The sequence below is a fragment of the Anguilla anguilla genome, chromosome 3 (genome assembly GCF_013347855.1).
Source record: "Anguilla anguilla isolate fAngAng1 chromosome 3, fAngAng1.pri, whole genome shotgun sequence".
In the NCBI taxonomy this organism is placed as follows: domain Eukaryota; kingdom Metazoa; phylum Chordata; class Actinopteri; order Anguilliformes; family Anguillidae; genus Anguilla; species Anguilla anguilla.
Genome location: NC_049203.1, coordinates 41592276 through 41608572, shown reverse-complemented (window position 1 = coordinate 41608572; position 16297 = coordinate 41592276). Strand labels below are relative to the sequence as shown.

General features: G+C 40.6%; 1 protein-coding gene across 2 annotated transcripts in view; it reads right to left on the bottom strand.

The window, feature by feature from the left end:
* Positions 1–15860, bottom strand: part of sh3rf2 (SH3 domain containing ring finger 2) — a 33121-nt gene extending 17261 nt beyond the window's left edge. Inside the window, exons 1-5 of one of the 2 annotated variants that reach the window (XM_035408011.1) lie at positions 15723–15860; positions 14387–14812; positions 8367–8636; positions 5952–6047; positions 3813–4061 (exon numbers count right to left, since the gene is read on the bottom strand). In XM_035408011.1, coding sequence (XP_035263902.1) covers positions 3813–4061; positions 5952–6047; positions 8367–8636; positions 14387–14767 — 996 coding nt within the window. In that variant the 5' untranslated portion in view covers positions 14768–14812; positions 15723–15860. Of the gene's footprint in view, positions 1–3812; positions 4062–5951; positions 6048–8366; positions 8637–14386; positions 14813–15091; positions 15112–15722 lie in introns of those variants that run through there. The other variant, XM_035408012.1, reaches the window with a different exon arrangement.
* Between the last annotated feature and the right edge of the window lie 437 nt (positions 15861–16297).

The window sequence follows — 16297 nt, the reverse complement described above, 5'->3', positions numbered from 1 at the left end:
CCAAAAAATGGCTAACGATTCTGCTGCCCTGAACACCACTGGATGGGGGGAGGTTCAGCATATTTGAAAAACTTTGAAAGTGCGCACATCCAAAATCTCTCTCTGTAGGAGCTGGATAAGAATAAATCACATAAAAAAGATAATGTATGCTCACTGCTTAAGGCTCCTGAAAGGATCCCCACAGGGATCTTTGACAGGTAACCAAGAACTGGCATTTTACCAGTATATATACTGTAGGCATGGTTATGATAAAACACAGCTGATACACCATGTGACAGATATAAAAGAAAGAATCATACTATTAAAAACATGTACAGCAATAGAAATATATTCACAAAAAAATAAACAGTCACAGTATATGAACATGCACATCAATATTGGTACATGTGACTCATGTCTTAAACAAGTTACTGCAATGTTCTGAAATGTCTATGAGTTTTGTCTATGTACGCAAGTCCACAAGGACATCTGAATGGCTGAAAAGAAACCGAATACGTTTTGGAGTGGCCTAGTCAAAGTCCTGACTTGAACCCAATAGAGATGCTGTGGCAGGACCTGCAACAAGCAGTTCATATGCAAAAACCTACCAATTTATTTAAACTAAAGCAGTGGGCTAAAATTACTCCACAGCAATGTGAAAAACTTTGCGTTTGCTCAGGTTCCCTTTGTCTTATATGACATTTTGTCTAAACATCTGAAACCATTTAAAGTGACAAATATGGAATAATAGAGGAAATCAGGAAGGGGGCAACTTCTTTTTCACGGTGCTGTACCTGCAGGAATGTCATTCAGAAGGTAATGAGGTAGGATGGGGGGTTGTAATCTGCTCTAAGAAGCATGTCCCTTATATTAGGGGGGTGTTTGTAGACAATGTGAGGGGGTTCTTAGAAAATGGTTCTGCATATTTACCAATTTAAAAATGTGCACAGCCTCTCATGTCTAAGGATGGACACTAAAAATAAATTCATAAAGTGCTAAGAAGTGGCCTATGGGCAGGTCAGATGTTGGGCCAGATGTACTTTTTCTACTAAGCCGCTGCCCAGAAATCAGTACGCCAGCAAGCTGCTGATGTGGACAGCTCAGTCAAGAGGAATGAGCATTACAGCAGATGAGAGGCGGACACTTATGTAACTTACATGAGTCATGGCCATGTGACAGAACCACAGTGCCCATACTTCCCTTTCCTCACTAACCCCTCCATGAAAATGACGCAGGTAAAATGTCATCAGGCGAACAATCATGAAAATATTTTAGGTCTAAACATTAAACCAAGTAACCTGTAAGATACCAGAAGCCCTCTGGTTTACTGGTAAAGTAGGCTGCAGAGCGTTCAGTAATGTAATTTTAGTATATTCCTCACACAACAGCTGAGGTAACCGTAGCACATCCCCTCACTAGTTCTGCACAACTGCTGATGTCATTTTAGCACATCCCTTCACTACGACTGCACAACTGCTGATGTTATTTTAGCACACCCTCTCACTAGGTTTGTACAAAAACTGATGTCATTTTAACACATGCCCTCACTGGGACTGCACACCCGCTTATGCCATTGTCACATTTTCACTCCTTATTTTGACTATCGGCATAATTAGGCATTGCATTCATTTGACACTGTGAGCCATTGCAGCTCGTATGCAATCAAGCAGAAATGACAAGAAAAGCTGAAGGTGGCTATGTCCCAGTTAATTCGCCTCACACAGCCTGTGCTACCACACAGGCATTCACAGAAAACAAAGATTTTGTTCACATAGAGGTGACCCCCCGTGGCTAAAGTAAGTGGAGAAAGCAAAAAATATTAATCCAGGATCACATTTTTGTCTTATACCAACAGCAATCTACAAACATTCTGGACAAACTTGTACATATCAAGCTGGTACACTTCTTTCTAAATAGAGCTGAATATAGGAGTCACATCCACTTCCTGTATCATTACATCAGATCACTGCAGTCTACACTGCAAATCCAGGTGACACGAATGAACACAGATGTCAAATTTACATAAACTCTACTGTACCCTTCTTCAATCTAAGCTACTGCTGATGTCATTTTTTAACATGGTATTTAAGTTGGGGTTCCATGTATTTGACTTACGTTGCAAAACATTTTCCTTTTTCTTAGCTGTAGTAATATCTAAAGTGGTCCTTTCTTATAAGGATATTTCCAAGTCATTTCAAATAATTTCCTCATTGCCTAGACAAATCACATGCCAAAAAATACACATCACTTGTTCAAACCTTTTTTTGTTTGATTTTGGCAGAGTAAACACTTTTTCTGAAAAGCTGCTCACCCAAAAAAAGTTTTGCAGTGACCCACAGCACGAAATGCAGCTCAGAGGTGCTTAGGCTTTGCAAAACTGTTTCTTTAAAAGATGTTATCCTGAATGAGGCAGGTTCCAAACTCTCCTCTCCCATGTCCTGTCAAGATCAGGTGAGACACGCCCATGCACGCACAGAGGAAGAGCCTTTCCGCCATCTCTCGGCTCAGACTTGCACAGTCAGGTGCAGGGGTTTCCTCTGGGTTCCTAACTGTGCATCTCCCATCTGTACATCTGAAACACCATCCTCCATCCCACAAGTTCACCGTCAGCCTGTATCTAAACGAAGAGTCCCCAGATGTCCATATAATCCCTCATCCTGCAACCCCACTCTCATAAACACTGCAGCCAGAACTACACCTCCCCACTCCACCTGCAGTCAGAGCCTTTCCTGTAGCAGCTTGTGGGTTATTATGTTCCTGCCTTTCCTGCAATGATGTCAGCCCATAATAATAGATTGTTACTGCCCATTATTACACATTTCACTGGGGGAACCCATTTGGCATATGAAATACTTCAACTGCCCAAAGTATTAGGCAACTGGATATTTCTTTAGGAGTTTAAGAAAGCAGTGTCCCAGTTCACAGCTGTTGTACATGATGGACAACCTTTTCAAAAGAAAAAATCTTTTCAGTGCATGTCCATTTTTCTCCCTCTGTCATAACAGATCACTTTCACTCCAGAAGAAAAGTGAAATTTGATCAGCGACTCCAAAATGCCTCACTTAGTCTCTCCGGTGGTGTGAAATCTAAGCATTGATTTGAGGTGCATTTTACATTACCAATTCCAAAAGACCTGCTGCATATGTACACAGAAAAGCATCTTCTAAATGCTAATGTAATGTACTGTAACAGTCTCTTAGCTTTCCTGGTAACTTCTGATTCACTTTAGCTACTGTGAGTATGTGGTCTGGTTTTAAAAACAGAATATGGGCAGAGGTTCTTCAGAGGTTGCAAGTTGGAAAATGAAAGCTTGGCTTTGGGGAGGTGGGAGGGGAGTGTGGGGACAGGCTGTCGGTAGCTTGCTGAATTACACTCAGATTGTCGAGAACACATTCTCCTCTTCATATTCCTCAGAGCATCATGCAACATGAGTCTACGTGAATTAAATTATAGGTCTGACTGACAGGGAATTTTTCCTAGGGCATCCTTGACAGATTCCTACTGACAGGGCATTTACATTCTCACACAGTCTTACTGGGCATTTACACTCTAACACAGCCCTACAGATTTGGTGTTCATACCATCACAAGCTATTATGATATACTAGGATACAGCAAGCCACATTTAATAGTTCTGTAAAGGTTTAACAGCCATAGCTCATTCAACTATAAATAGCCATCACCAAACACACTCCCTCAGATATAAGGCCTGGAATGCTTTATAAGAACCGTTCATTCAGTGCCAACTGCATGGCATTCAGCCCCAGAAAGCCAAAACAAATGAAGAGAGGATCCCAGCAGGCCACTCCCTCCCCCCTCCCAGACCACACTCACCTGAGGCAGGGAGCTGCTGTTGCCCTCGCTGCGACTCTCACCCACCCGAGGCACCACAGCGAGGGTGCTGGAGCCAAGGAAGATTGGGCTGATGTCTGCGGGGCCCTGGGGGTGGCTGGAACGGTTGGGGGCTCCTGGAGCACTGGGCACAGGGAGTCTGCTCCCGCTCCCACTCCGCGCCTGGGGTCCTGACTCCGTGGTCCCGTTAGCCTTGCGTTTGTCCAGGAGTTTGGCGGCAGCGGAGTTGGGCTGTGTGAGAAAGCACAGTGCTTCTTGTTGCTTCTGGAGGCTGACTAATGTGCTGCATTATCTCTCTCTCTCTCTCGCTGTATCGCTCTCTCTCTCCCTCTCTCTCTCTCTCGCTCTCTCTCTCACACACACACTATCTTGCTGCCTCTCTTGCTCTCTCTCACTGTCTCTGTAAGCAGTTGTGCTTACAGGAAATGTTTACATCACTGCTAAGTGGTGCTGGAAATGGTAATCGTTGTGATCGGTTTGTTCACCATTAACTCTATCATTTAGCAAAGTGTGATGACATTCGTGGTATTTACATAGTTTGCTAACAAAAAAACAGCTGACTAGCTTGTGTTAGATAAGCTGGCTTGTCAACTTGACTTTCACATTTCATGCTTACCCAGTTACAGTAAAACATAAGAACTTTCGTAATGCCTTAACAGTTTTGACAGTTGTAAATTCAGTTTCATGTTTTGAGCATTTTGTTGACACAAAATTCATACAAGTTCTAAGTAAGTGTCTAAGGCAGTGACAGTTTCAACAATACATTCAGGGAAGTGGTTCTGATTAAGTGCTTTGCTTAAGCATATACAGGCAGTGCATCGGCTGGGAAGGGAACCCACAACCCTGTAGTTTCGAGGCTGCTTTCTGAGCAGCCACTAACGTCAGGGCCCACATGGCCCAAATGTTTCTTTCACCACTAAGCGGAGCCTGGAAATGGTAATCATGGTGATCAGCTGGTTCACTGTTAACCCCATCATTTAGCAAAGTATGGCATCACATAGTAGATAGTTACACAGTTTACTAACAAAAAAAAAAGGAAAAAAAAAAACTAGACTAGATGGTGCCTTCATACCTAGGTGCCCACAGCAGACTCAGCCAGGCTACCAGCAGGGAGTGCAGAGTGAGTCATATAAAACTCCCTCCCAATTAAGATGCAAGCACTTACTCACATTTACCTGCCCCGCAGAGCACAATGGAAATCTCATTAACAAGAAATGCAAATTATCAAACAAATTTCTGTAACCTGGAGCAAGACGGATGGGAAAATGAAAAAAATGGCAGATAACATCCCCTGCTTTTGCCTCTTGGTTGAATAATGTGGAATATAGAAGAAATGCTATTTAGTAACACATGAAACGAGCGAACATACAGAAATTCACAAGAAATTTACAAAATATCATGCAAAATATTGTGATATGAATTTTAGGCCATATCACCCATCCCTAGCTGCAAGTTAACCTGGTTCCATAAATCTGTCACAAGAATGGTCTATTACCGCTAAAACAAAGCAAGCTGGATGGATTCAGATTCACTAATTTAGGGGTGCAATGTCATCACTTCATCATGTTGTCCTATTAGACATTTGTGTGAAACTTTGTCATAATTAGCATATGAATTTTTGAGTTATGGCCAAAAAGGTATTTTGTGAGGTCACTGTGACCTTGACCTTTGACCACCAAAATCTAATCAGTTCATCCTTGAGTCCAAGTGGATGTGTGTGCCAAATGTGAAGAAATTCCCTCAAGGAAAAAACGTTTTGTATTCCCTCAAGGTAAAAACGTGTTTTGTGAGGTCACAGTGACCTTGACCTTTAAACTTTGACCACCAAAATCTAATCAGTTCATCTTTGAGCCAAGTGGACGTTTGTGCCAAATTTGAAGAAATTCCATCAAGGCGTTCCTGAGATATCGCATTCACGAGAATCGGGACGGACGGATGGACGGATGGACAACCCGAAAATATATTGCCTCCGGCCACGGCTGTGCTGTCGCGGAGGCATAAAAACACTGATGTGGAAAATAAGTAAGAAGGCAAATATTTCTACTATAGTACACTACACAGTGTGTGTGTGTATGCGTACCAATTTCAAATGTTCAGACAGCTGCACAGAAAAATACTTACTTCTGTAAACTGGATAGGAAAAATTCCAACTTTTTCTCCCAGCTTCCCTTCAACCCAGTTCTCATCCACTCGTCTTATCACAGAGATAATGTCTCCCTGCAAAACCATGTTTGGAAGAAAAATAGAAGACAAGATGTGAGAGAGTTGGTGACAATGACTGACCACTGTCTATACTTAGCTCCTAGGACTCCTACTCTCTACCTTACTCTCTACCACCTTTGTGTCTAGTGTCTTTCAAGAGATACCGCAGATTCTCTCACCAGTTTTGAATTGCTCCTTCAACCACATTCTTGCATAGTTTGTCCCAAGGCTATCACATGTTCGTTCCAATTTTTGAGGACGACAAATGCTTCATAAGTAGATGTGACCGGCCAGGCCACTACTCACTTCTCCAAACTCAAATAGTATACAATTCTAACCAATCAGAGGCTTTCTCACCCTCACTATGCACTCCAAATTCAAATACATGCACCATTCCAGCCAATATTTAACTGCACATATTCTTCACCAACCCTGTGACTGTGACCACAGTACAGAAAAGTTATGAATGAGAGAATGGCATTTTTATGTTGCGCACAACCTTTCCGACTCCAAGCTCACCATAAGCTTCGATAGGAGAAAAAAAACCGGTTATGTTAGATGGGAACTGAATAAATAAACTTAGGTTAATATTTCTTGCGGTTTCTGGCCAGAACACAGCATATTAATGATAGTACTACCAGTGCACATGTCTGGCCTGATCCAGCCCTGGGGGCTTGTACGACTGTACACTTCAAATACAGATCGAAGTCTCCTGCCAACCTCTGCTCTTTCTCATTATTATACTTGACAGGGGTGATAAATCAGTGTGCATATAGAGCTAGATAACCAACACATATTTTCTCAGAACCCCAGTTTCGGTAAACAACCTCCAAAGTTAAGAAAGGATTTTCACCATTTATCAAAGCTCAAAATTTACAACCAAAGGCTGCTTTTACTGTCACGTAACAAAACGTAATGAGCTTCGTCAGAATGCAGAAAAAGCAAGCTGATGACATTCAGCCTTTCCAAAACATATTTTTAGACTACACAACCTACCTGTTCTAGCCACCTTCTAGAAAAGTCCATCAATAAATTTTGCCAAAAACTAAGGTTTCCGTCAGGAAAGGTTCGTGAACGTATGCCAGAAAAAAGACCGTCAACTACTTCCTCCCCATTACATATTATTGTGACATCGTTTATGCAAATGCCTGAGCTTCTGTTTCACTCAAAACCCTGTGGATTGTTACTGACCTCAGTGACCTTATTCAAGATATTTCCTGAAAGAGACTACATTTTTTGTTTTCACAGAATTAGGCAGGTTTGGTGTGTTTTAAATATGTTCATCTGGACACCACGTCAAGCTTAAATGCCTCCAACTAGTCTTGCAAAACAAGGAGGTTCTGTCACTTAAATACTGAAAATATATTTTATATACAAAGCACATATAATTTATGGAAAAGATATAGCAATAAAGGAAAATAAAAAAACCTTTGTGAAATCAAAATATATTCAATTGTGTCCAAGAAAAACTGATTTTTTTTTCTTTAACAGATTTAATCCCCAATTTTGGTGGAATGTGGAATTCTCAGTGAAGGCCAGTGAAGGCCACGCCCTGTTCAATTGGCGCACATTTCTCTATTAATGGGAGAGACTAGCACATGTTTGTTCCAAAGTTTGTGCAGTCAAGCACTGCTTCTTTTCATTCTGAAGTACGCTAGCTGATCTGCACTGATTGCGCTAAATGTGCAATGAAAGCAGTGAGAGTGCAGCTGTCCCATCAACAAAAAGAATTCCTTTAACATGATGAAATATGTTAAACCTGCATTTTGTTTCCCCACCCCATTTCAATGGATGTGCACCCTGTACAAATAATGTTCAGACTTGACTGGAAGGAGAACAATGGTGCTGTCTTTAAAAAGGCTCAACCTCTGTTGTACTTTCTAGGGAAAATCACACCTTTCAAAGTGAGCAGAAACCTCCTCAATATGCTGTCTTGGTGGATATTAACCGGTAATATTTTGTTCTACATGGCTGTTTGTTAAGCATTACTATAGAAGATAGGAAGAGAACAACAAAGAAAAAAAAAGACAAGATTCATAATTGTGCCCTGATTCTTTGCAGAACAACAAAGCCATGCAGAACAGAGCAAACACTCATCTTAATCACAAGTAACTAGTAGAAATCACCCCATTACATTCACAGGTAACACACACAGAGTGACACAGATTCATTTCATTGAATATTACCAGAAATAAAGGGTCATCATATAGGTGTTGCCACAATATTAAATATAAATTATGAAAATTAGGGAGCATTCCACTGTTAAGAGTGCTATCATAAATACATAACTATTTGATTGATACTGAGGCAATAGTAACTTATGTTGTTACCCACCTTAAAGAAATTTAGGCAGTCCTGGACATCTTCCTGGTCCATGTCCTTCGTATCAAAGTCATAAAGAGCGCGGCAAAGGGGCAGAGGCTGGGGCAACTGGTTGACAACCTGCATCACGTTGGCTGGGACCAGCCCACTGTTGCCATTGGCCTCTCCATGGTACCAGTTCTCATCAACCTTCCGGCGCAAGATGATGATGTCACCAGATTTTATGTTGAGCTCACCAGGAACATTTCCTCTGTAATTGCACAGGGCTCGGGCCCATGGAACCTAAAAAGAAAGGCAGCAATCAGCATTCACATTTCTGAAATCCCAAGTCCGTTTTACCACTTTATGTAAAATAATAAAGTTAAGTGAAGAATAATCAACTGGTACCTCATGGCCAAAAATGATATTTCACTTGCTATAAACCCTTTTGACCTGAGTATAAAGAGTTTTACTGAAAGAGAAGTACTGATTAAAAGACTAGAACCCCTAGATCCTGGAGTTGAAATCCAGAATTTCTGATTATTTGATGATCAATCCAATGATAATATTTTGTGTTACAATGGGGTTGCAAGATTGAGACAGGTGTGACTGAAAACAGGGCTTGACACCATAAAAAGCAGCTTAAAAAAAGTATGTTTAAATTAGCTTCACAAACTTTTTTCCATATTGACACCTAGTCATTACCCATAATAAGGTTTAATAAGATCTTACAACTAAAAAGTTTTCTACAATGGAGTTGGGGGTAGTATTTATCTGCTGCATCAATGTAGCCCTTCTCTGTAATGAGTATAAACTATTAAACCCAGTATACTGTTGAACTTATCATATAGTGAACTGCAACATTATAGAATGAACAGTAGCAGTGCAGTAAACTCCCCCCTCTTCCCAGGCACGCACAGGCATGCACAACAGGAAAAAACACAGGAGCCGGTTCTGGACCTCAAAGACGTGAGGATTTTCAGATGTGTGTTTGTTTTTATAGTCACCAGTGCAGTAGCAGCACAGAGTGGATAGCTTGTCCCTGTCTGCTCAGGCCTCATGGTGATAGGGAAGTTCCAGGAGAGGTGAACATGTCTGAAATTGTTTTGCAGGCCATTATTACTGGCCTGGTCCATTCCAATTATGGTCAGGTTACTGTGTGAATGTATTTAAAGGTCAACAATTACTGATGTGTGTCAACAGTTTAATGTCATATTCACAAACAGTTAAACACAAAACACTAAATTATGTACAAAAAAACAGAGTAATATAAAACTTTGTTAGACTACCCTGTATGAAAAATGTATTCTCACAAAAACCTCAAGTTGTTTTCTGTAAAATCACATCGGATTCAAACTTATTAGGGGACAGATCTATACAGGCAGAATATATAAGAATGTCTCCACATTATGTACAATGTTAATAATTCACATAATAATACATAATAAATATGCATAATAAATTTTAAGATTTCATGGTCTGGACCATGGTAACACTACAGGTCACTTCTTGGGAAAGATGCGTGTACATGCCCTGTCCAAGTATGACACTGCCAGAGACGAGAGAATACCCATCACTTCACAGAAGTCAATTCAATACGCCCCAATGCCCAATCACTTTACTGCTCCATCCAAGAAGTGTTTTCAATCAGATTTCCTGTTTTCCACAATATCTGAACATAACAGAACTTTCATAGCACGTAACAGCTCAGGAGCATGCCCAGTGAGTCAGTAACTGATACTAAGGACTGTTATCTCTCTTGGCTCCAAGCACAGGATACACTGTGACACTGCCTGCATTCCCCACTTTGTGTGTCACAAATACAAGAACGACATTGCTTCTTTTAGACACAGAAAGTTGATCTCATTTGCCCCCAAATTAACTTTACTCAGACCCGGGACAAAGTAAATTATTAAATACCAAAAAACGATTGTAAATACATCAAATACTTACATGGATTGCAAGTCTTAAAATAAACCCATTTTAATATTATGTTTATTGCCCACATTCATCTGTATGAATGTTCTATTCTGACCTACCAAACTAGCCTATAACACACTTTAAAAAAAGGATGCACTTTTAGAATTCTTCGGGGAGTCATTGTTGACAGTCATTCCAAGAACACTTATAAATAAATTACTCTTCAGTGATATGTCAACTCCTCTGAAATATTCATGGCAAGATAGGATTAAAATTGTTTCTGAAAAAGTTTCCTCCGATCGTAAGCACTGGTAACAAAAGACTAATCCTTTCTTAAAAAGGGATCAGCACATTTCCCACTTTGGCCCATTTCCAAAAAATATTTCATATTTTTAACATCTCAGTATAATGGGACATGTCTTCTGTTTTAATTTTTTTCTCTGTACACTCCAATATACCTCAGCTATATCTGAGTACATTCACTTCACAGCCGAGTCACACTGAAATTGCCTGTCTGTGGGTTTGATTAATTTGGGTTTGTCATTACCCTGTGATAACACCCCTCATTGTCACCCTAATCTTAAAACTGTGATAACACCCCTTTAATGTCACTGCGGTACTATCCTCTTGTTGTCGTCATGATTACACTCCATACTTATTAATTATAAGCTTATTTCACAGATAATAGAAAATGAGCATGAATATTTAATATCCTGCTGCAGCTTTTCTCCCTATTGTGAGAACAGAAAGTACTGCTTGGTGTAGGGGCTGTTGGGAGCCTGTTCTGCTAAATACTGGACACACTCCACAGACTTTTAACAAATTCAGACTTTTCTGCCAATACTAGCTCTGGACAGCATGCCTTCAGAGCTATGTGTGATTGGCTGATGCATCATCCAGGTAGGCGGGGTTCTACCAATCTCATCATGGAAAAGTACCTCCTCTCGACAATAAGACATATGCTACCTGCCTGCACCAGCTTTGCATGAGGTGCAATCACCCCTACAACTCAATGACAACATGGCTAAGCTGACTGACAGAAAAGTGAAAGAAGCAATTTGTGGCACTGGTAGAGTACCCTTAGTATGACTCTTCTGAATTGATAAAGGATGCCATCTGTGAATGACAGGGTATCCCATTTGTAGTGAACACACAAATATATTTTTAAAAGTATGGTTTGCTCAGCCCTGCGATAGATTGCCGGTCTGTCCAGGGTCAATTCCTGCCGCTTGCACGCTGGGATAAGCTCCAGCACCCCCCGCGACCCTGCTCAGGATAAGCGGGTATAGATAGCCTAATGGATGGATGGATGGATGGCTCAGCCTGGATTTTACACCATGTTATGGGGCAAATCCACACACTGGAAGCCTAACAGTATGAGCTGTACAGCTGCCTTAATGCACGTATATGTACAAGAATGCATAAAATGAAGTGAGTTCTTCAAAATATGACTTCCCAACCATATTTCACAACCATTTTTTTTCTCTTTAGAAACAGTTTCTTTTTTTAGACAAAAATTTGGTGACCTTTTAATATGTAAACATATCTGCTAAGGATTTCTTTAATATAATATGAACTGAAATATGTTCCAATTTACTAAAAGTTTCAGTGCAATTCAGAGAAAATGACAACAAGTGAGTCATCCTGTCTTGCTCATTTTCCCCAAGGCAATTGTTCATGCAGAAAAGGACAACATAACATTAAGGTTTTAATGTCATGTTGTTTTCCATTATCTGATTTCTCAAGGTTGTCATTTAACAATGATTTTTCCTCATTGAGATACCAGATTTAAACTACTTATTTACTGACATGCAGAGCGCCAAAGGGTCTTCTACAGCATGCATTATAATATATGACAGAATCTCTGAGAATTTTTGAGAAAATGGTAGAAAACGTAATTATGATATGGACTGCGTATCCCTAAAAACAATGCAAGAAGGAGCTACTTGTTATGGTTCAAAAGTAGACTACATGGCCAAAATTATGAGGACACCTGGCATCCAACACCTCATTCAAAATTATTGGCATTAATATGGAGGTGGACAACCCTGTGCTGCTAACAACCTTCACTCTTCTGGGAAGGCTTTATACTAGATGCTAGAGCATCGCTGCAGGGATTTACTTCCATTCAGCCAGAAGAGCATTATTGAGGTTGGGCACTGATTTGGCGATAAGGCCTGGCTTGCAGTTGGCTTTCTAATTGATCCCAAAGGTGTTGGATGGGGTTAAGGTCAGTCTTCTGTGGTAGCCAAACAAGTTCTTCCACACCGATCTCAACAAAACCATTTCTGTATGGACCTCGCTCTGGGCATTGTCATGCTGAAACAGAAAAGGGCCTTCCCCAAACTGTTGCCACAAACTTGGAAGCACAGATTAGTCAAAAATGTCATCGGATTAAGATTTGCTTACGCTGGAACTAAGGGGCCTAGCCCAAGCCATGAAAAACAGCCCCAGACCAAGGGGTGTTCAGACTTTTGGTCATATAGCGTAGCATTGTGTCGCAAGAGCAAATGGCATACTTTTCACAATGGAACCTTGGAGAAACGCACACCATGACCTCCAAAAGTTCTTGTGGGTTTGTGTTTGAAAGATACTCAAACAACATCCATCATTCAGCAGTGAACACTTTTGTATTCTGGGGCACTCAGCACGACCATTTTCTTTCACGGATGACTAAACTATGACACAGAAAACCCAGGCAACTACCAGTAAATTCTCTTGGCGCTGTATGTACACAGTTGACATAAAATCCAATTGGCAGAGATTACTAGTCATTTCTAGTCAGTGATCTTCAGTTGGATCTCCCTTGATTAGGTTAATAGGTGGGACTTCCTGACTGCATGGAACACTGATTAGTATTTTGACAGGCTAGCAGAGCTAGGGTTTTGGAATTTCCCCTTCTTACCTAACGTTAACGCTCAGCATTACAGCAGTAATGTGCCTGCAGTGTGACCATTTATCTTGGCCTACAACATTGTTAATAGTGGCATTAAGGCCAGATAAAATATATTCATGAAATATCTCACCACATTAAAAAAATTTTAATTTGCCATTTGACCAGAGAATAATGTCCAGTCCAAAAAAGCAACATTTAAAGATAATGGCAAACAATGTGGTAGAAAAATCTAGCACACTGATATTCCATACTGTTGTGTCAAAACCATCTCATACAACTACTAGAACACTACTCAAAGTTGATGCATGAAAAAAAAATTCTTCCAAACAAGATAAGATATAGCTAACCAGGTTTTATATCAAAGTGAACTAGGCTTCTTGCAATTTTGATTAACCAATGAATGTACCAATGCAACATGCTGAAAGATTCAGAGTGATATGTAACCCTCGGATTTCCACAGGCGAGAACCATGCAGTTTTAAAATGCAAAAAAAAAGCTTATTACAGAATGCAGCTTGAGATGTTGTTTTACACAAACCCTTTCCCATTTTGACTTTACCCAGCATCACCAACTAGGATAGCGCAATTCATGCACATAAACTTGATAGACACACATGCTTACAAACAGGACAATTCTTTTAAAACACTTTCTTTTTCATACACACATACATGCATACATGCACACACACTCCATTTCTCACACACTTGCATAAACACATTTCCTCTCACACATATGTAGTTTCACGTACATACAAATGTGCACAAAGCACACACGTTCACTTTCTATCACATGCATTTTCTCCCACACAATCACATCCCTCTCTTCTGCAAGCACACATTTTCTCTTTCCCTCTCTCTTGCACACACAAAAAAGACACACTTAATTGCACATTTAGAATAATATTAAATGAATTCCTCAGTGGAGTGATATAGCAGTTGGGCTGTTAATGGCTACTTCATGTCCTTTTGCTGTGAACCTTTATGAAAAATAGATCTGTTCTAAGTGCACTGCCAACTTGGAAAAACGAGACTCAAGGTCATGGAGAGGGTTTAACTTCCCTGTCTTTGTGTCTGCCAAGTATAAACATGCTTTCATGAGCAGAAGGTCTTCTGTTCCAAAGCTCCAACTTAAAAGAGATAGCCTATTAATCTTCAAATCAAAAAGTAAAGGCAAAGAGGGGCTTATGCCTGGCTAACACTTTACCGTCACATAAAGATGAATTAGATAAGATACTTGCCCCATCCAGAGCATTCCTGTGGCCCTGCGTCTGCCTGCGTTGGGGGGATTGAGAATACTGAGCATGTCTGGATCTTCTTACTGATTGGTCCTTAGCGAGAGGTGCACTGTACATTCCTGTTCCTGCTCGGATGCCTGCCCCGGGACCCTGGTGGAGGCCCTCAAGGAGACGCACCAGCAGGAGGTTGGCAGGGAGCTCCTCGACTCCCGCAGGCACAATTGCGCGGCACTCCGGGCAGCGCAGCTCAGAGTGCGCCGCCGCCAACCTGCGCAGACACGGTTTACAGAAGGTGTGCTGGCATGGCAGCACCTTGGCTGTCACATCCAACCGCTCCAAACACAGGGGGCACTCCAGTAAATCCAGCAGGGCCAGCTCATCCATCCAGACTGGGGCAGAAACGCCAGGCCTCACGCTGAATATGCATTACTGAAAATAAATAAAGTTATTCTCAGCACTCTTTAATGCTTGTTCTAACAGATTAGCAACAATTGACTAGTTCATTGTATTCCTGTAATTTCCTCAGAATTTCAATAATTTAATAATTATTATTTTATTAAATAAATTAAACGTTCACACATCAAACATACATTGAAGAAGTTTTCTTTTTTAGTTTCCAATATGACATGATGAAATATTTATTTTTACCACCAAACAGAGCACGCCACGTACAGGGCTGATAAGGTTAATTAGACTAAGCAGACTCACTCTTCTGTCCTGTCACCGACAACAGGGCTGCCGTGGAAGGTGCTGTTATTATGTGGGCTTTGTGTTTTAAAGAGAAAACACATCTCGCGGCCTGCATGCTCGGAATCTTGAAGAATGTGCCAGGCTACCACTTCTCACACAACATTACCCCTTTATTTCATACATTGCTTTTCATACAGCATTCTTGAAAAGTTTCAGCAACGATGTCTGTAGCATACATGATGTGATCTACGATACGAAATAGGCGACACATGTCGACAAGCAATTGCTCTTCAAAAAATTTTCCCAGAGACAGGTGTCTCTTTAGCGTACCTGTAACACTAGGAAGTCAGCACCACCGCGGCACAGCAAAAGAACAATACGTACCATATCGGTAAAATGTTAAGAATACACCTTCACGTTGTGAGTTCGGTGTTTACAAAACAAGAAGGAATTCACGAAGCTGCATGTATGACAGGGAAATAGCCTACCGAAGTTAAGTTTGTTAGCGAGCTAACTTGTGAGAGAAATACGGAACTACGCTTTGCTAAAGGACCTACGCTTCGCTCATATAAGCAGTTCCAACAAAGTTGTACGTAGCTATGTAGGCTACTGTTGTATCGTTTTAAATAAAACATCATTCGGTACTAACCTTGATTTCCCGTCACAGGACAGATAATTCACTCGATCACAGACAATACGAATCCCAATACTGAACTGTTTGACAAGTTTGCACATACACTCGTGTCAATTTACGTTACACTTATTAACCCTTGAGCAGCCCGGGATCTTGTTGGAATATGCAGACAGCGCTGTGAAACCGTGTCAAATAGAGCATTATGGGCTCACATGCTAATGCATAACAAATAGTAAGGGTCATAAAATATTTTCATAAATTTACTTTGGTCTTGATTTTTGTATGTACTGCTGCTTTTTCTGCACATACGGGTCGATCCTGATCCCAAAGGAGATTTGTTGATTAAACAAAAGTTAACCAAAACTGTCCATATTATCATTCCCAAACAAACAGCTGCAAGCATATCTTCATTTGAAATAAGTAGGCTATTTTAAGCCTTCTGTCCATATTTGGGATTTAGATTTAAATATGCTGTTTATGTACAATATTAAATTTGTGTTGCCAAATGAAGCCATTTCTCTCTTTGACTCATACTGTATTACAATCCCTGCCGGATTGTAATAAAGAAACAAACAATACAAAAAAAGAAA